This window comes from Stegodyphus dumicola, chromosome 1 (assembly GCF_044657685.1).
Source record: "Stegodyphus dumicola isolate Sdum_Otavi_A_Nest chromosome 1, ASM4465768v1".
Classification (NCBI taxonomy): Eukaryota; Metazoa; Arthropoda; class Arachnida; order Araneae; family Eresidae; genus Stegodyphus; species Stegodyphus dumicola.
The window spans coordinates 151,562,999-151,585,677 of NC_140768.1; the positions used below are offsets into that span (position 1 = coordinate 151,562,999).

Here is a 22,679-nt window from a genome sequence, read left to right on the forward strand (position 1 = left end):
TGATATTGTAATTACTTTTAGCCATAAATAATTTGCTTCACTTCTGTTGGGGGTTTTGGACTATTTAACATTACAGGGTGGTTCCCACTGGGGTTTAGCTGAGCTAACGGAGTCAGTTCCCTGTGTCGACTAGCTCCGTTATGCCTGCAGTTCAGATTTTTTAACTTGCTACCCTCTGACTGGTTTTGGAGATGGCTCGGCTACGTCTATTGTCTCCGTTACCTCAAATAAAGCCCAGTGGGAATGACCCTTACCAGATCAAGTAAACCCTCATAGGTACATTGTGGAGAGGTTGACAAATTACACTTGCCAACCATGCCTACATCAGGCCTTTCAGGTTTATTCTAATCAGCAGGTCTCTCTCAAGACAAGCAGCAGCGGTGACAGTATTCAGTCTTTTGTTATGAATCATGTTGATCATGATCTTACTTCTCATTTTAACCTATGCCAGTTGATATAAAATCTACCTGCTATTTACTAAACCTCTAGACTGACCAAATATGTGACAAAATGAGACAAAAAAAAAAATCAACATAAAGCTAACTGTTAGTAAAATGTAAATGTCAGTTACCTTCTTTCAAATATGTCCAATTATTATAAGTGTAAAATATTGGTACATTTCCATTTTGCCGGCGCAAGTGATAAAGTCGCTAAAAATCGTACAACCGATACCAAACAAAATATCCTCGCTGGTAATGTTTCACGCCTCATTTTCAAAACAAGTTGCAGCCATTTCTTATCAGATTGATGTTTTTTCTTTCGATACTGGTATACAATTACATAGAATTTTTACCCAGGCAGTTTAATTTTATACCCTAAGGCCATTCGCGGTAATCAAGTCATTTAGGATGCAATCACACTACTCACCCGAAGGCGAAAATATAAAAAAAGGCAAAGTCAAGGGTTCAATTCATCAATTCTAATGAGAATGCACTTGCGAAGTAAAGCACTGCAGTCTTACATAATTTCGGAGTTAGTTATTCGTACTAATTGAAATAATTCTTGCATTTAAACTTGTATTCCAAATTAAGATTTAACTTGAAATTAATGTAGATAATTACTGAGGGAATTAGATTTTTGTAGCGTAGTTTACGTGAGATGAGATCACTTGGGGTCACGTGATAAGAAATTGCGAATCAGGATGTACCATGAAAGCATAGTAAATTCTTAAATTAATGCCTTTTTTACAAATTTATTGTCTCTTTACAAAATTTTAAACGATATTAAAATGTTCATACCTTCAAAATAAAAATTTCTTAGAACTAACATTTGTTAAAATTTTTTATGTGTATACTGTGTGTTGTCACCAATAAAGTCTGCTTAGCAAGATTTGCGCTGGCAAAACGGAAAAATACCAAAATATTTAATGCTACTTGATAAATTGCATAAAGTTTATTTTATTCTCAAACTTATCAATAATTATGTTAATTAATTCATGTTTAGTAATAATGCTTAGTACTTAGAGATCTATTTTATTTTTAAGATGGTATTACAAAAGTAAAATTCAGGCATAAATAATATTTTTAATTGTATTTATTCACTTCCCATTTCCTTATAGGTCCTTAATTTTTTTCATTAATTGTCCTTAAAAGTACTTGATTTCTGTGTGCAGAAATGTGTATGAACCCTGATGTAGCTGTCTGCCATTCTGTTATAGGGTCCTAATTGTATAATAATAAATCAGATATTGAGACCCTATTAGACTGACAAGCAAATTATTGTTCCATCTAATGTAAATTCACCAAGACCTCAGAGGAAAACCTTTTTATTAAACTTGAATTTTAACAGAAGGCACTGCTTATGCATACCTCTGCCACCTGCTGGTAGTAAAACAACAAAATTGAATTTACAGTTTAAAAGTATCATCATAGTCGGAGACTATACAAATTTGACCTAACTAGTCTAGCTAAAAATTTTAATGATGTATTTTAATGCTGTGTAGTGAATGGCTGCCGCTGAAATATTAACAGGCACAGTTAGTTGGACATCAGAAAATAAAGCTGTAAGCATTGCTGCCAAAAGCTCTCTAAAACATTCCAAACCCTCCCCTTAAATGCTGTTTGACCTCATTTGCATTCTGATGAAGGCTAATGAAAAGGAAAAATTATAATATTGATTAAAATCATAAAAAATTGGCTTATTAACATAAAATATACCTTATAGTAATATAGTTTAACATTGCTATTTTAGTATCTGTTATATATTTTTATTTCTTTTGAATTATTTTGATTTGCAATTTGAAACTTTTTCAGCATTCAAATATATGAAATATTTTAAATACAGTTAAAACCTTGGATCAGGAACAAATCTGTTCTGTAACTTTTTTTGTGTGTGTGTTTGCGTATAGAGAACGAAAAACACTCAGATTGACAATAAATGATTTTTTTTGTGTGTGTTTTGAGGCGATTTCTGACCCAGAGTTAACTCTTGGAGAATTCTGGAAGCGTTATCCCAATATTTTCTGTTGCTTAATTCACATTGACAGTCAGCGATTTTTTGCATTGAGGAAATTATGGCCAGATTGTACTGCAGACAGAAAATAATAAGGACATTAATTCTCAGGATTTTTTCATTACCTGTGATACTGTATCCTTTGGCAAATTCATTGACTTAAAAGATTTAAAATTCTTTCATGCTGAGATAATTTTTGTGGTTGAAAAAAATTAGCTCCTTCTCTGAAGAGCTGGAGCAACTTACCTGAGCAGCAAGAAGGTGGTTATGGAAAAAATATTTTTAAAAGAAGTGGTAGGGGAAAAGGAAAATTATCCTAATTCTTCAATTGAGAAATGTGTACAAAATGCAGTAGAGCACAAATTTTCATAGAATGATAATCTCGGATAATGCAGCAGCAAACCATAGCATATGCAATTTTAAAGACAGTGCTTTGTTCCACTTCAGAAACAACATTTATGAAAACAAATCACTTTGGGAAAATATTTGAGATCAAATCATTGAAACAGAGGCACCGTGACTGTCAAGCAGCTCTCAAAGAGAAAGCAGAAGAAAAAGTCAAAAAAACAAATATGTCTTATAAGTATTTATGGAAGTGAAACTCCAGGGAATATCCGTTGCCTTTCACTTTCTTGCCACTTTCTGCTTATTCTCTCATTTCTTTGAATGGGCGCAGTGAAATTAAACTTTTAATATCATTTTACTTTTGTGTTTGTCTTTTTTTTTTAAATTTTTTTATTATTATTATTTCAAATACAATTTTCGGTATCGTTTTGTGCTATGAATTTCTACACATAAATAAGCAACCATTTATATAGTCCAAGAATGCATTATTCTGTTTACATTAACTCCTATGTGAAAATAGTTTCTGTTTATGAATATACAGGATGGCAATTGACCTTTGGAACAAATTACATTCATGACCTGAGGTGTATTAATTTCTTGTAATTAAGAGTTATTTTTTCTGTCTTCCTTTAGGTTCAAAACGTTCAGTTTTCACTAGGCTTGGAGACAGTGCAGTAAGCAGCTCCACTGACTCAAAGAAAGTAAATATTTTTTTGGCTGTAAATTATTGGTTTGTATCTTTATTTGTTGATAAATATAGTTTCCCTGTGCTTCCTTCTGTTAATTTCGGTATAATTAGGCTGTTTAGTTGTTAGAGAACCTATTACAATCCAAAGGAACACTGCCTTTTATATACTTAATTTGTTTATAATGTTTACTCCAAAAATAGTTATAGAGTGATGCATATATTAATTTTCTAAATTTATATAAAACAAATGGTTGAAATGTCATTTCTATTCTTTCTCTGCCCCCCCCCCCAAATTGCTTTAATTTTTATGTTCTTTTTTTGGAGAATATAGATATTAGGCAAGTATTACTTAAAAGTTCATGAGTAAATGATACAATCTCAGAATTAGAAACTTAACCAAAAATATCATCAAAATATTACAATCTAGCAAAACTCAAATAGAGGAAAATGCTAAACAATATGGAGGGGGAATGATAGTGTCAAACTAAAGGGCACTGGATTTTTTTAATTATTATTACCTGAGAAACCCTTTATTTTCCATATATCTGCAAACTTTCAGGGAAACAAATTAAACTTAATTGGAACGGTCCTTCAAATTCTTATTGCATACATCCTCTCTTCAAGGCTGCATATTGCACCATGTTACATCACACTTTCTTTGCGGTAACTGCAGTATGAAATCTTTTGGCCTAGTCACTGCCCAGGATTAAAACAAAGACTTTCTGAGCTTTAAAATACTACTGCAATTATTACGCATCACTGTTTTGCTGCTTGCTCTACCTAGGAAGGTCATGTTTCTTTGCTAAGCTTCTTTTTCTATTACATAAAATGTAAACTGCATATATAGAAAAACTATACGGCACATTTATCACTCCTAATGTTGACCCAATTAAGCAAAAATTATTTTCTGAAGAATTATTCCTGTTCAGAATAAAAAGCACATTAACTATCAAGCCATTTGTGTTTTTTCGTTCTGTCATAGCTACACAGCAATTTTTCTTAGCCATGACTATGGTTTAATTTCTTTCTACAAAAACTACATCATCACATGCATAAAGTTCATTTTCTTCTTTTTCAATTTTTTTCTAAGGCGGGTAAAGCACAAAAATGTATGTACCAGTTTGGTGATTTGTCTTCAGATCTGTATTAGAGGCACATGCTTAAAATATAGACTTGACAAGTTCAGCTTATTATTCTAATTCATCCTGTACATTAAATGGAAAAACAAGTTTTTCCCATTTTGGTATAAGAATTATTTTTTTTGTTCACTGCCAGATATGGAGACTTGTCAACATTTTGGAAATTTTAAGATCAATTTATGCATAATATTAATAAAATTGGTGATTGAAAAATTTCTAAACAAATATAATTACTTTATTCTGATATCTCTAGTGTAAAAGTGATGTATCAGATTATATTTTTAGTAAAAAACATTAAAATGAGGTATTTTCATTTCTCTCTCCCTCTTATGTGTTATGCCCTTACCTTTCATGTTTGTGATTTTTGAAGTCCTTGTAATAATAAATGTTATAAAGCATAGTTTCTGCATTACTTTTTAACATAATCTAAAAAGCTGCTGTAAATATGTTAAAGTAAATTTTATATGTATAATTTTCTATTTTTTATGGTAAGTATTTTTCTCTATGTTAATGCTTTCAAAATATTTAGACAAGTTTCAGTTTTCTATAAAATTCATCTTATGCTTTTATTTATTTTCTCGTTGTATAAATTAATCTCTATCGCTAGGCTTCATCTTCGGTTTTTGAACGATTAGGACCATCAACCAAAAGTATTCGTGATGATGTCCCAACTTCAACAGTTGTTAATGAAATGGATGGGCTTAAGAAAAAAGGACCTCCATTAGCATATCAAGGTGTTTTGAAAATGACTGTTGGTCAGAAAAGAACAGTATCTACAAATGCACCTAAAATTGGTAATTATGTTAATTTTAATTAATGAAGATAGTATTGAATGAATGCATATTTTAAAAAATTATGTATCATGAAAGTTGATCAGTGCTGAGAATAGTGATAAAATTAAGTAAATAATTTAGTAAACATCATGTCCAAAAAGGTTCTTACCAGTCTGTATTTTTGTAATGATTGGTAGTCACATATACTTCAAGTACAAAAAGTAAATGATGCAAATTTTCATATTTTTTAATTAAAAAAATACTTGTATGAAAGTAACTAAATCTGACTTTTAATAAGGTCGTCTGGTCAGTATACGTAAATTTAGGAAAAAATTTATTCTCATCATAAAAATAAAAAATTGTAGCTTTGACACCCATATGACAAAAATTGGGCTAAAATATATAATTTTAAATTTTGGATATTTACCTCATTTTCTGTTTTAAAGGATTGGTTAATAATATATTAGAGTAATTTGAGGTGGATTTTTTCCTCCTCAAATGCCATTCAGGAATAGTCTTTTTGTAATTTACTAGCATATAACATTATTTATTTATAATTTTGTTAAAATTGGTATGCCGAAAGAATTTTCACATGAGTAATTTATAAGCATTCAAACATTAAAATTGTGTTATCAATATTCTCCTGAAATGTCATTACTTAAGATCAATTTTTCTTAAACTGTGGGCTGCGAATGGGCCCACAGTTTAAATGGGGTCATAAAGCAAAATGTTGGAGGTCGCAAAAATTAATTCTACTATATTAATTTAAAGAAACTTTACTTGCAATCCCTTCATTATCTTTTACATATTGAAAAATGCCACTAAAATGCCTCCTTCCATTATTCTGTTTCATTGCAAAAACTGTGTACATCACAAGAACAATAAAATATTTTACTATTTTATTTCACTGAGGTTGCTAATTTAAATAATTATTATGAAGGTGTTATTTTATTTATATTTTTGGATAAAAGTATTGTTTACCCATGGTTAAACTTGAGTTACAAAAGTGATGACACAGATGGAAATGTTAAAAAGTCTCTTCAAGCAGGCTCTATAAAAATCAAAAAGGGGCATCTAAGGTGTGAAAATTTTGATGAGACATTTCTAAAATTTGGGCCAACCAGCAGTCGAGCGGTAAAGTCGCTGAACACTGGTAGTTTGGTCCGAAGTTTGAATCCTGCGAACGGGCTGGCTGCATGGGTGTTTTCGTGGTTTTCCCCATGTGTAACGTGTATACAAGCCAGTTTCCCTTAGAAAGTCTCCCACAAAGGCATCACATACACATACCATATTCACATACATACCATACATTGCCATAATCACATACACATATCTAAAATTTGATTTAACTTTTTTAACTGATGGTAATGAACAATTTCTGTATTTAATGCAATAATGTTTCAGCTTTGAAAAGTATGAAACCATCCAAATTGAAAAGCATCTTAAATACGAGCATCTTTTATATATCAGTAAACCGAAAGAATATTTTAAATGACTGTTAAAATCTTCACAGAAAGAACAAAATTTTGAGAAATTTATAACTGTTAACAAAGAATGCTTCATATATTTTTAGCATCTGGTGCTAAAGTAAAAAGCCATGCACCATTGGAGAAGATTTCGGATTACCTACTACTCTTAAAAATGGCTGAAATACTTCACTGCAGTAAGATAGTGAGATTAAGAAAATTCTTTTGTAAAACGATACCATCAATAATCAAATTTTTAAAATTAGCAAAGATCAATTCAAGCATATTACTTATTTACTTACATACTAGCAAAATTTTAAACTGTATTAAAAGTCGTGCCCTTGACAGCCATTTATTTTCAAATCTCTGCAAAGATATGAACTCGACTACAAAAGTTTATTAATACACCAAAATAAAATGGATGTCAAGAGGGCCAAGTTTAAGATTATTGTTATTAAAAGATAGAATTTTCAAGTCTTATCTTGCTGCTCTTTTTCAAAATAAAAGCTATCGAAACTGTGCTATTTATCACATATTTTTGAGGAACTAAACGATCTCAGTCTCTGTGTTCCAGGAAAAAAGTCTTCAAGAGAATATTTACATTGAGTAATAAAATTTTGTGAAAAAGATCAACATTTGAAACAATAGGGAGGAAAATGATTCATTCGAAATATTTCGACTATCGACAATTTTATAACCGAATAAAATTCTAAAACTTAACTGCAAAAATTATTAGAGATCACTTAAAACCCCTATAAACTCAGTTTTGTGTTGGTAGATTAATCATCTGCTATAGGGCTGATGCCCAAGACAAATTTTTTGAGCTCTTGAATAATACAAACTCAAAATTTGAGTTTCCACAAAAATCCTCGACTGAATTTTAGATGAGGTCTCAAACTGAATTTCCCCAAATTTCAAAAATGATCTTCTGCCGTTCAGTACTACATACATATGTGAAACAATTTTTTTCAGCTGTAACATTTCTTATAAACCTAAATATCGTTCTATGCTGAAACATCAAATATTGCACCATGATTTAATTTGTTCTGCACAAAAAAAAAAAAAAAAAAAAAAAAAAAAAACACCACATCTATCTTATTAGAACATGGTTTTCTTAGGTAATTTTTTTATATCTGGATCAAATCCTAAAACTAATAATTTTCATATGCTAGTGTTTACCAAAGAAATAAATTACATATGGGAAAATATTTATATTTTTATAAATGAATATCTTAGTTAATTTTTACTGTACCGGATTCTGTATTTTTTTTTTAATTTTTATTTATTTATTTATTTATTTTTAATGTTGTGTATAAAATTTTCCTAAGTATAGGGACTGGGGGCATGTGTGAAAAGTAAGATACTGTAATTTTTACATTTAAAAAAAAATTAAAACTGTTAGAACATGACACAGGGTTGCCACGCTACCTGGAAAACCGGGAGAACTGGAAAAAGTCAGGGAATTCGAAAATTGACCAAAATATTCAGGGAAAAGTCAGGGAATTTAACCCCTTCGAGCCGGGTAGCGAAAACGCGCGCTTATTGCGGAGGCCGGCAGTGTCTTCCGCGAGCGTCTCTCCAGGACGCCTATTGTATGATCACTGGATCTGTCTACAACTTGAGCGAACAATATTGATTCAAAAAAACCGGTATGGACAACCCATCACAACTTACTGGAGAAAGCCATTCTGTGGTCCTCAGTTGGTGGGCGGGTGGGTCCATTTGACTTTACTGAAAGGGGACAAGGCTTCAAGGAGCTTTAGACCAATCGCAGTACAGACGAGTGACGAAATTTATAGCGCGCGCTGGCTGAAGTTCTAGGAATATTCTTCTATTATTTCACTAACCCACGCGCTGCATTTGTAGTTTGAAAAAAATGGCACAAAACAGTATTATGACCAACACGCAGCAGAATATGCTGCTATGTTATCCGTTTTTTAAGGGGAAAGTTAATGCAGGAATTTAGGACTAAGAAATATAGAGTGATATGGGATACCATGAAAGCAACGGTAAATAGATAAGAGTAAATGAATTAAGCTTACTTCAAATCTTTTTAGAAATAAACAATTTTATTCATTTAAATTTATAATATGATTAACTTGCATTACAATCTAATTGCAAACTAAGTCCTCTTTTTTTTTTTTTTTTTTTTTAAATATGCTTACATTAAGCTGTTTTCACGCATTTTATTTTACAGTTAATATTAGAAAAATATTTCTTTAAGTAAGAAATTAGAAAGAAAATATTTCTTCCTTTTTTTTATTTTCTTTTTCTATGAAAATTATTTCTTTCAGGAAAAGGACTAAAATTCATTCGCTATTACAGTACGGCCGATTGCTGCTGCATTCAGCTATCACACACGCATCAATTTTATTTTAAATAATTTATTCTATAATTAACATGAAAGAAAATATTTTTTCAATATAAAATATATACCAAAATTATACTAATTTATCCTGTATGTGTGATTAATTCGTATTGTAATTTTTGTCACACAATTACTAATACTTTTTTTAACATTATATTGCTGTTATTTTAATTTCTTATATATATAAAAACTGCTTATTTAAAATATTCTTCCTTTTCAAAAGATTTTATTATGTGAAAATAATTAAAAGATAGTAATATTATTTTCACAATGCAAGTACCAAAGTAAAAATAATCAATGTACGACGTATATAGGAAATTGAAGAACACGGGTTAAGATTAATCGTTCTTTGACAAAACGTTTCTTTGACTTTTCGCGATAATTTAAACTCGGATTTTCGTGCATTTTTTTTCCCTCTCAAAATAAATAATCCATTAATTAATTTAGCACGAAAACATATTTTCTTTACCTTTACACAAAACAATATTCGCGTTCATAATATTGTAACTAAATGCACTTAGATAATTTCATATAAGAAAATCTTTTATATTAATTCAGATTATTTTATAAATTTATCAGTGTTTTTTAAATATACTGAAGGTGATTTTTTTCCAGATTCGCACTGTTTCTTTAAATATTTTTCTGCAGTTGAAGTCCTTGTCAAACCAGCGTTTCGACACATTAAATAGAAAACTAATAATAATCAATATCTCTTTTACAATATAAAAATGAGAACTCTGCTATGAACAGTATCTTTTTTTTTTCAAGTTTGCAAAGAAACAATGATTTTTTTAATACTAATGGATTACAAAAGTACTTTTCCATGAACAAAAAAGTACAAAAAAGACATTTTCGTCTCTAGCGCGCGAAACTATGTATCGGAAATTCTAAAGATATGTCTCAGTCTTATAGCATTGTTACTTTATAGCATAATAAAATAATAATACAGTATAATTCTGCTAATAAGCCCACCAGTGGCCGAGCGGTAGAGTCGCTGAACGCAGGTAGTATGGTCCGAGATTCGAATCCCACGAACAAGCTGCCCGCATCAGTGTTTTCGTGACTTTACCCATATGTAATGTGTATACAAGCCAGTTTCCCTCAGAAAGTCCTCCCTTAGAAACCAATTTTAAAGCGTAATAAAATTACACACACACACACACACACACAAAAAAAAAAAAAATCTGAAAGCTTTTTCAGATTTTATATTACTCCCAAAAGACCGGTTTTTTTTAATTTTTTGCATGTCACCTTTATTTATTAAATATCATGTTCTTTATTTATTAAAATCATATAATTTAAAAAGAGCGTATCTTTAGAATTTCCGATACAAAGTTTCACGCGCTAGAGATAATTTTTTTTCCTCTTTTTTTTTTTCCGTACAATGTTCCCATTGCTCGCTTTGAAATCATTCAGTTTCTTAATTAAACACTCATAAATGCTTTACAAAATATGAAATAGATAGTAAAACAAATTCCCAGTTCAAAATTATGGCCTCCAAGATGCCTATATTAGGATGGAAGATTACGTTATTCAAAATTTCATGGCTCTAGGTACCGTTGTTTTATCACAGTGCGAGAAACATTCATACATTTATGCAGATTTCTCATTATTTAATTTCTTTAAATATAATACAGTGCGATGATATTTAGTGGCAACGATTTGAAAAGTGAAACGCTACAAAATGGAAAAAAAGTTAATAGCCCTTCTGGGCTAAAACTTATTTTTAAAAGTATCACACTAGTAGTAGTACTGCTACTGAAAAAATATGATAAAGCTATTTTATAGTTTTATAATTGTTTTTTTTTTTTTTTTTTAATTTTTATTTTACAGTAGAGTGAATTTCGTGTAATAATGAACGACATTCCTTTTTGTGTACAGTATTGTTTGTAAGGTATTCAACTGTTAGGTTTTAAAATAAAAGTGATTCTTGCTGTACATAAATAGAGTAGAAACTTATCGGATGTCTATATGTGCTTAATAAACTTATTATCTTCTACATTTTTAAAGCATATAATTACAATTTATATCTATAATTTCAGAAATAGTATAAATAACCTTTCTTTCAGTAGAAACTGCGTTCTTGTTTTCTGAATGTGGCTCCAAATACTCTATCAGTTCATCGCAAATTAAAATAACCGTAAATTTTGGCAATCTGAAATACGCAATGATAACATCTTCTGACAGAGCAAAAGCACCAACATATTTTCTATAAATCCGCCCCCGATTCAGAGATCTATGACCGTATTCTTTGTTTAAATATGAAAAAAATTAGCGGCGAAAACCTATACAAAGCCGTTGTCTACTTAGTACGTCAACTGCACAACCCTGATTGACGACGCGGCAACACTTTTTTGCGCGCTTTCTAGAACTTCCGTACTCGGAGAATATAGGATGTCGGGCAGACCTGTTTTTCACTAGCAGCGACATCTGGCGGCCCACAACTTGCTGTTGACTCTCGTAGCGTAGAATAACCGTCCAGGGCCGGGGGATTTTTTACTACTAAGCCTAAATCCATGAAATTTCCGAAGTATCAACACATTGTTTAATAATGCTCTATAGAGTATTTAAACGGCTTATGCTTTATAGATATTTTTATATATATACTTTAATTACCTTATTTCTTGTTTAAATGCATATTTTACACATTTTATTTTAATTACTCACCATTTTATGACTTTTAACATTATAATCTGAAAACTAAATATATTACTTAAAATTCTGTTTTCGTATGAAAAATTTTAAAACAGGGATCTACACACAGTCCTACGTTACATTCCTTGAACTCATAATAACTCATTTGCCGTTTTGGAGGATTTTTCCGGGAATGTGAACAAACGAAGCATCGTCGTCTCATTTTCTTATCAGTCTCTTCTGAACAAAGTTTTGGAAAATGTCTTTCAGTTAATCTTTCAGAATCAATATCTGAAATATTTTGCATCATTTCTGCTATTTCATGCTCTGTTAAACATTTTTGACGCTTTGACATTGAAACGGTAAAAACAGAAAGAATTCACGTCTAACAAAATGTAATTATTTTCTAAAAACTGAACTGTAAACGGAAATACTCAACGCTTTAGCGCATATAAAACTTCTACTTACAACAAGCAACTACCACGTGTGAATAAAGTGCGATTTAAAGAGACATCATAAATCACGCCATTCGGAAACATTTAGTTCCCTGTTGGTTTATATAATCAAAAACACGTGTATGTGAGTCATGCTTCTCTCATTTCAAGTAGAAGGTCTAATGCACATGTATCTGAAATCATATGGAGATACAGTGCCATCTTGTGGCAGAAATTATAGTTTGAAAAACGTTCCAAGGTACTGGCACAAATACGTGACAGTCGGTAGAGAATGCAACAATGCTCTGGCATGCCTGCGTGTCGGCCGGTAGATAAGTGTGTTCGTTGCCGGCACGTATACGTGACAGTTGGCGCGAAGGGGTATTTTTGTCAAAATCTGGAAAAGTCAGGGACGTTCATACAACGATCCCGCCAAAAAAAGCGATTTTTGCGCCGACGTCGGAAGAGATAACTTTTTTGGCGACTTATGTATCACGTGAGTGTCATTCGGGTAGCTGGCATAGAGCCAATTTTCGCAGCTCCAATTTGATTGTCTTTTAGAAAGGCAAAGCAACTTTCCCGCAGCTTTTGGTTTCCAGTATTCTCGAGAATCGCATGTGCAGTGCATGAACTAAAGAAAGTACCTGTTCTCGTATAAAACAAAATGGGTTTAATCCTAGTATACGGTACCATGGAGGTTAGAATCAAAGAATATGTATTGTAAAGAAGGAAAACCTCTCTGCAACAGACAATGCTCCGTTCCATCATAGAGGGAAACAGCTGTGCATGTCTGATATCTGTCGCCAAAGCTCGAAACCGGTGTCGAAGTTCGAAGGTCACGTTATCAAGAGTTCATAAAATGAATATCGTTTTAAATTTCTTTAACAACTTGCGCTAAAAAGACGTGCCACGCATGTCGAGATGCTTTTGTCTCAAACCGTGAGCGACGTGAACATCCCGTCGATAAGCATTTATCGCAAAAATGAAAATAACGTGGTGCACACGTCGCCTAACAACGAGATTGTTTAATTCTCGAGTTACAGCTCTGGATTGCACTCGCAGATGCAGAGCGGCGTAAATGAGACACTTTACCGCTTGTTATATTGTAGCGCACGGCACCGCAATCGTGAAGTTTAGTCTTAGCACAAGTGGTTAAACTCTAAAGGAAAAGAAAATATTTTTTGGCGCAAGTAAATTAATTCATGGATTAGTTATTTTCAGGGGAAAAAAAAACTACGAAAATCCGATTTTAAAATTATTGCGTGGATTTTTTGTAATAATTTTAAAAACGGATTTTCGTAGTTTTCTTTTTGTCAAAGAGCGTTTCTTCTTAACACGTGTTTCTCAATTTCCTGTACACATCGCGGAGAGGGAAATTCTGGCCGCCAGGTTCCATCGCCAAATCCCTTGGCAAATTTTCCCTCCGCATTCTAACGGCGTAATAGCATTTTACTTATATGGAACATTTTCTTCTTTACATAAACGTTCTTTGGTTAGAATAATAATGGGATTTGCCGACATCATGATGCTCAGTAAATGGGTCATTTTGGTCTTGGCGACAATTTTGAAAATCGTGCCAAAGCCTTACCGTATACTAGAATTTTACCGCAAAATCTTTTTAAACCTTTTTTTTTTTCTTTTTAAAAAATACCTTGCCATTTTGCAGTAAAATAAAATAGTAATCAGTTATCTAGGCTAGCCATGTAATATAACTATATTCGCTAAAATATCGTTGATTATTCTAATTCAATTTTTAAGTAATTATTTGTATGTTATTCATATAATTTAATGTTGCTTCTTCCCTCTAAATTTATTTATTATTAGTAAATAATATTTCCAAATTTCAGGAAATTTGCTCTGGCATAATCCTGAAATAAATTATAGCAGTATGATGACATACCATCACGAAATTTAATGCACTTATTTTTTCCTTATGTATGCTGCGAAATAAATATAAAATACCTCAATTTATTAAAATAGATTTCTTTCTTTCGCTTAGCTGCAGAATGTCTGCAAAAAAAAGCCTTATTTTATTCCAGATTGGGAAGATTCTAATCTCAATCTTCAGTGGAGAAAACAACAACTATTATAATTATATTTGTGTTTTCAAGTGTTAAGGTGCCTTTTAAGAACATACCTCACGCAAATTAAATTTACCTAAAATCTAACCTAACTATTTAGCATTGCGTTGTGATTTATAAGGACCGGATGAGCCTCATGTTGAACTGGTGATGATCATGAGTAATAATTAAATAAAACATACATTTGTTATCCAATGTATATATCTTAAATTTTATTAAGTTTCTTAAGTGGAAAACTAAACAAAATTATCAAACAAAGTATACCAAGAATAATTAAGAATAAATGTCCTCTTGGATTTGTTGAATAATTAAGTGAATTTGCTACACAATACAAGTAATACCATAATTAATTTACCTCTTAGCACAGCCAACGTACATTACACGGATAGACTGGAATTTTCTTGAAACACACCTGGAAAACCTGGAAAAGTCAGGGAATTTCATTCTCCTGTTTGAGTGGCAACCCTGATGACAATTTGCATCATTTAAAAATTTTTTTATTTAGAAGTATATGTGTATATAAATGATAATTATGAAAATAAAGTCTGCAAATATTTGTGGGCACAGTGAATATCTAAAGAAGATATATCTATTAATAAAAAATTATGGAAAAAAGATAAAACTGCTACCTCATTCTTTCAATATTTCATTTTGTTCTACTCACGGCAAGAATTTTATACAGGCTGGGACAAAAACTGTACGGTGCTTTTCAAGGAAATTATATAATTCTATTTTAAATTAGCCGTTTTTTAATTGATCTTCTAAACGCTAGTTATCTTATACAGTCAAAAGTCGTTAATTCGGACACCCATAATTCGGAATAATCTATAATCCGGACCTCAAAACTAAAAACTTTCTGCGCATGCACTGCGTTGACACATGCGCATAGGCGTTTTCGCATGCGCGTAAGACCTTTTACGACTGTGCATATGAGTGTGCGCAAGTGCAGAATATGTTTTCGCGTGCGCGTTTTATGTATAATGGATGTATAAGCTAAAATTATCTAATTATCTATTTCAGTTAATGTTGATGATTGCGTTGTTCCTTAATTTTCGAAGGATCCGGCTTATTATTTTTTGAAGACTGTAAGAGCAATTTTATAAAAGTAAGCTTAAACTTTCGATTATATCAAATAGAATTTCCGATATATATTTGTTAATATGTAAAGGATCTAAAGCGAAAGTATGTTTTGAAATCCGAAATCTGTTCATCAATTTCACACTGCTCGGCGGGGGGAACGCCGCGGTGGGCGCATAATGAATTGGAAGTTGATCTGTCAGCACTATCCTTATCTTCAGCGCAGATGTTTTTATTTTATTTGGCTTTTAATTCCTTACCAAATGTAGTATTTCATCTCAATATGCTCCGTCTTTGATATGATTTAAAACAAGTTCCTCGTCATTATAATTCGCTTCCGATAGCGAAGAAAGTAACAGAGGTTATTGAAAATGAAAAAATTTCGATTGACAAATTAGTCAGTGTTCTCGACAGAGCAATTATAGGACTTGAACAGTGGAACTTTGTAACTGAACAAGAAATTATGTCTGTTTAATAGAATTAAAGAGAAAGTATTATCACATGAAACGAAGCAAAACTTAAACAACTTACATTGAAAGAAATGTTTAATAAAGTAAACAAATAAATATTAAGCTTTTTCTTTTTGCAAATTTTGATACCCTTTAGATCATAATTGTTCTTTATTTCATAAATTACGGTTTCATATTTTTAATTTTAGAATTTCTGCATGCCATCTTACCAGATTTAAACTGATGATCTATAATCCGGAATCGCCGAAGTCCCGACGAGTCGGATTAACGACTTTTGACTGTATAAGTATGACATCTTTAAAAGTAATCAGGCTAGTTACAAATATGCAGTTTTCTGGAAATTTGCTCTAATTCTCAAATGTTATTAAAGACAATACAGTTTTACATAATTTTTCATTATTTGTATAAGGCATATGCAGAAAGTAGTATGAGTTTGAATGAAAGAATTAAAATAATTAATTGAAGGGAGTCATTTTTATTTTAAAAGTATATGCTGTGGGCCATTATATAGTTGCTGATGACACTGAGGTACTTACTGAACCAGGAGTCTTTTTAGTCCAAAGGGGCAATTTGCCCTGAAAGACTATTATATTTGTTTTGGCATTTTGCATTGGTTCACTATATATGTCTGATTCACTTTTCAAATTGTTGCCACCAAATATTATCACCCAGTATTATATTTAAAGAAATTAAATAATGAAGAATCTGCATAAATGTATGTATGTTTCTCGCATTGTGATAAAACAACGGTTTCTATCCAATTTTGAATAATGTACGTTTCCACCCAAATATGGGCATCTGGAAGCCCAAATTTGGAATTTGTTTCATTATCTATTTCATGTTTTGTAAAGCTTTAATGAATTTTTGCTTAACATACTCAATGATTTAAAAACGAGCAATAGTAACACTCTACGGGGAGGGTAAAAAACTTTTTATCTCCAGTGCGCGGAACTGTGTATTGGAAATTCTAAAGATGTGCTCATTTTAAAATTATTTTGCAATATTGCTGTTGAATTGAATTTTATGGTTTAAGTGCAAAGAATATGATGTTTAATAAATAAAAGTAACACACAAAATGTAAAAAAAATGCTCCTTTGGACGTAATTTAAAATCTGAAATCTTTCAGATTTTTTTATTAAATATTTTTAGCTCAAAGGGACATTAACCCAAATGCTCTCAAAACAGGTATGTGTATTCAAATGAAAAAAACTCCCCTTTGAGCGTAATATAAAAGATATTTTATATGTATATACATCTAACAAATACAATATTATAATCTCATTCATATAAAGCAACCGAGGTTCGAATCCCGCGAACGGGCTGGCTGCATGGGCATTTTCGTGGTTTTCCCCATGTGTAATGTGTATATGAGCCAGTTTTCCCTAGAAAGTCCTCCACAAAGGTATCCCTCCCTGTAGGCAGATAGCCCTCGTGTGCTTTGCCGTAATTAAATAATCCATATAAAGCAAATTAAAATTTTTAAATTATGTAAATTCAATTGCAAACAAAATAATTTTTTTTATTATTATTTTTTATTTTTTTGGTCATGTATTACTAACTCTAGTTCATTAAGAAATGTGGTTACTGCTTGCTAGAACTCGTGTTTTCAGAAAAATTCTTTACTGCTTGCTGGAACTCGTGTTTTCAGAAAAATTCTTTTCAATCAGAAAAACACATTGTCTTCTTAGCTATGTAATATCACATCCATACAACACTTGATGAGGACACCCACCCTTAGTGATTACCAATTTTTTCTCAAAACTAAGGGAGTTTGTTCTTCATATGCTCTACAGCTGATTTCCAGCCAAGGCTGTCTCAGTTAGCCTCTGCCATCTTGACCCATCCAGTGTCATAGTCCTCCACCTATTAACACCAATGTTCTTTAACCACTTTTCTACATTTTCTAGCCACCTTTTTTGCGATCTTCCTCTCCTTCGCTTTCTCTCTGGCTTTTGAAATGTCAGTTTCTTCACTGGGTTTTCATCTCCATATCTGTATATGTAGCTTAGCCATCTTAATTGTGAGGCTTTAATAACTTTTATTATATTTGGTTCTCTAAATTTTTGCTGTAGTTTAAAATTATATCTTATTATCCACTAATATTGAGCCTTCATTCTTTCCCTAATGTCAGTGTCATCAGCAAAGACCAACAATTGCACAGATTTTATGAATATAGTATTTTGTGTTTGTATGCCTAAAACTTATTGATATTAAGCAGCTGGTAGGAACCTATGGGAGTTTGGAGGTGGAAAATATCTTGCTGATAATGAAAAATTCTAGCAAAGTAAGATTTTTCGATGGATTGGGTTTTGTAAAATTCAGTTCTCAGTAGACTAATGTTAGAAAGGTATGATAGGGGCATGCAAAAAAAAACAAAAGCTTCTAATGCAGTAAGTGCTTTAATTCATAGGGACTATATGGAGTAACAGCTCAAAGTATGTATTTTTAAAATTAAAAGATTTTGTTTAAGTAACTTTTTATTGATGTAATTAAATGATGCCGATAAGAATTCAGTATTCAACTCCCCTCCCCTCCCTTCCCCTTTTCTGGAGACAGATAGCCCATAATTACCTTATTTTTCTTTTAAAAATTGGAAAATTTATGATTTCAAAACTAGTGCATAAACGTGATTTTTATGAAGAAAAGGTTTAATGAATATCTCAAGAGCACACATTCATATATATTTTAGTAGCAGAAATTTTTTAAAGTCACCTGCATCATACAGTCTCTGTTACCAATACCTAAGTGTAACCTATTTATGAATGACAAAAGAGATTTCTGTTATATATCTGTTGGCACTAATTATATACATCATTAAGTAGCAATGCCACTTATGGGGAAGCAGTGTTTGGTAATGCATTTTAGTTAACTGTGGCATTGATTTGGTTTAAATTAGCTATGGCAAAGCACTTGAGAACTATCTGCCTAAGGGGAGAGATGTCTTCGTGAAGTACTTTCTAAGAAAGACTAGCTCATATATGCGTTACACATGGGGAAAACCACGAAAATGCCCATGCAACCCTGACCCATTTACAATCCCTGACCCCCCATTTACAATCCCTGACTGAACTATCAGTGTTCAGAGCCTCCGGTGGGCCTCAACTGTAGTATTGAACTCGTAGTATATTTATTAGTAATCTGTAAATATAATAAAACCATTACTAGCAATATGAATAACGTAAATTAAAAATCAGGTATTATATTCATTTAGGAGCAATATTGAGTTGACTAATGGGCTTTCAAAGGCAGAATAACTAATTGTCTGAAGGCAGAGAGAGCCCTTAGCATACCAGAGTGTCTTGTAAATTATTGCTGGTCAGAAAAGAATAATTTTCAAAATTATGAGAATTCATCTAGCTGAGAGTTTCAGAATGTTCTATCCTTTGATTTGCTGTGGTTGAAGAGAATATCAGAGAAGTTCTAGAGTCAGGATGTTGATAATCTGAAATCGAATGACTTTAGAGACAGAAACATTGTAGACTGCTCAAATTTTCTGACGCTAGTTGTGAAGTTTAATGTCAAGTAGAACATTATTATAGAAGTTACTACTTCTGTAATGTCAAAGTATGCCATCCCACATACCTTACTGCCTTAACTGTTTGCCATTGACCTTTAAACTGAATCTTGCAGGACAAGCATTCATGAATATTCTAAATGTTAACCCTTTGCGGCACGGTGTGCCCGGTCTGAGCACACCTAAAAATTTCCTTCTGTATGCACAGAAAAATTGAGTGAAAAAGGATTTAAAGGTTACTATAGGTTGCTCTGAACCTTCTTTATTTATAGTAGATGGTAGCTCAACACAAACCAGTCCATATATTTTAGCCATGTTTAGTTTTTTAAGACCCTCATTTTTCAAAGAAATCTTCCAGATTTTTTTAGGGAATAAAAGGAATTGTTTGAAAAGAAATTTCTATGTTTTTTTGGCTGTATACTAATCTTCTTATTCTATATGAGTTTTAAATTTTTATCTTGAAATCATGCCTAAAATCGAACGGCAAACCCGAGGTGTGCCCAAACCAGGCACACCAAGACTGTAGGACAACTGAGAGACTGTATTCTTTGTTTCTCCGCATGTCATCGGTCAGTTCATTGACATTAGAAAGGTGGGTCCACATCTGTGTGTCATTTTCTTCTTTTCTCTCTCTTTTTTTTTGGGGGGGGGAGGAGGACGTTCGGTTATTAACTAACAAATTGTTGGGGTGATTTTCTGAAGTATAATTTTATCAGTTAGCTGATTGGTTTTTCACTCGAACAATTCTCTTTTTCTCTTTCGCTCTCGTTCAAAGTTTCGCTAGCACTACGTTTAGTAGTTTTGAGTTGTAGACGTTTATTTAATTTTATTTTACAGTTTATAATTTCTAATTGTAGATATAATATTAGTTTATTTTTTCAGATTTTTAATTATTTTCCAAATGGATCGGAGAGGGCTGATCATTTCTGAAGCACTGAAAGTGCTAACATGAATTGCTTTAGGTAGTGAATCTGATACGGGTCCCAGTATATGTGAAAACATACAATATTGGGTTGTGCTTTTTCAAAGGTGGTGTCACTTTATTTGAAAAGAACCACCGTGAAAAAATGGATTAAAGTGTAAATATGAAATGTAAATAATGTAGATATTTTCCATTCATACGCATGTTATCATCATATAACCAAAAAAGAGCCTTTTAGGGGGTGTAGAGTAGTAGGTCTCTCCGTGGCACACCCTAGGTAATGCTAAATCTGCTACGGTATTCAGAATCTAGTGTTTTTTCAATTGTAGGCAAAATCTCTTACTCGTTTACCACGCTTCCCAGCAGTGCTCTTTTCGAAGCTCTATTCAATCAATGTGCCCGCTTCGGGCACACTCAATTAAAACAATAAGTAGTGATCTTCACAAAATTTTACTTGTGTACTCCTTTAGGCCTAATTAGACGGCCTACCTTTTTTTTTTTTAAATCGAAATTCCAACTTTAAAAGGTAGCATGCCGGAAAGGGTTAATGTAATACTTTATTCAGATATTTATCTTATTTCATAATTAATCTGTAATTTTTAATTTCAAAAAGTGAAAGTTTGTTTTCAAATTTACCAAGTATTTTAAATAAGTTTTTAATATTTCTTTGTTGAAATATTAACATAGTTGTGTAAAATATTCAATAGTCTGGGAAACAGAAAATATGAAATTTGAGCATATTATTCTAATATGAAAATATGTTCTGCAAATTCTTTGATTTAGATTTTTACAGTATATGAATAGTTTAAAATTCATAATTGTGATAGCAATGTCATTAAGAAAATATATTCTTTTCCCTTTCTAGTGAAAACGTCAAGAACTGTATTGAAACCAAGCCCGTCTCGATTACAAAATATCACAAAAACTGTTAATCTCACTCGGATCAATAGTATTCTTGAAACAAATAAACAGGAAAATCCATCACAAATTGGTGTGACCAAAACTGGTTCAAAGTCAGAGGGAATTTTTGGTAATTAATATATTTCTAATTTTATATATGTTTATGTATATTTATATATAATAATTTTTTTTTTCAGTTCATTTATAAATAGTTTAAAAAAGCATAAACTTTTATCAGAATACTAAATCTGATTATGAACTATTTTGTCTTTTGGTATTATTTAACAAAAAAAGAAAAACGTAATTAGCTTAACACAAAGCAGCAATGTTTTGAAGCAGCATAATCAAAGCCAAAATTTGTTTAAACACAAAAGCCTTATTAGCATTAGCAACCTAAGACTTTTTTTCAGCATAATGTCCAGCATTTGGTAAAATGTAATAAAATTTCTGATTTTGAATAAATCATTTTTAAAAGGAGGTCATGCTTTTCTAGTAAATTTTATTTTGCTAGTTTATTGTGGAAAAAGAATTTTTTTTTTTTTTTTTTTTTTTTTTTTTTTACTCAATGCACTGTATTTGTAGCCCATCGCCACCAAGGATAAATTGTTTCTGTGCACTAGAAACCCACTTGGAAGAAAATTAGCTTTTATTTATTTATTTGTATTTATTAATATCAAGACTTGTATGTATCATTTTGGCAGGTTTAAAAAATGGGAGCAGAAAGGAACCACTTGTCCTTTGTCCCAGCGATAAGCCACATAGGTGATGAATATTCATTGAAGAAATATTCATTGATGGCTCTGAAATGTACTTATTTGTTGTAAACTTTGAGTATTAGTTAAATTTTCCAAGATCTAGTGCACTAGATTCTTGTATTCTTGTTCAAGAATACCTAAGGGGATAGACTGGCAGGGAAATGCTTGAATCCTTTTTTACTTCCCTGTACGAAGTAAAGGAAGTACTGCAATCGTGAAAAATCGTGAAGGTGTCATGTTTCACCAAAAATATCCATTTTGACCACGCTCAAATCCATTTGAGCGATGTTTTTGTGTGACATCTGTACATATCGACAGAATAAAGAAATACAGAAAAAGTTGAAATTTTGTATATGGTACTGATATAAAATGTAGTTGTGCACCTCCCTTTTGGTTGCAACTGGCCACACCAAACATACATAAATATATATATGTGATAAAAACAAAGTCAGAAGTAATGACCAGGTGGAATTTTGAAGGCGTAGAGGTGTTGATCCATAATGAATAAGAAATTGGATGCAAAGGCAGATTAAATCTTCACTTTTATTTGAACAAACATGTCGTGGCCATAATCTATTCCAAAAAGCGTACATTTTAGATAAATTTGCAGTAAGATAGCAGGTGCAGACAGAAGTCCAGCTAGGCCAAAGCATAGGAAGCAA

The 22,679-nt window shown here is 31.8% G+C and overlaps 1 protein-coding gene across 3 annotated transcripts in view; it reads left to right on the plus strand.

Annotated features, from left to right (window-relative positions):
• LOC118193679 (uncharacterized protein C19orf47) overlaps positions 1–22,679 on the plus strand; it is a 105,241-nt gene that overhangs the window by 39,308 nt on the left and 43,254 nt on the right. For all 3 annotated transcript variants that reach the window (XM_085822106.1, XM_085822093.1, XM_085822101.1), the window contains 3 exons: positions 3,430–3,497; positions 5,231–5,417; positions 21,228–21,392. In XM_085822106.1, the coding sequence (XP_085678232.1) occupies positions 3,430–3,497; positions 5,231–5,417; positions 21,228–21,392 (420 nt within the window). The remainder of the gene's footprint in view (positions 1–3,429; positions 3,498–5,230; positions 5,418–21,227; positions 21,393–22,679) is intronic.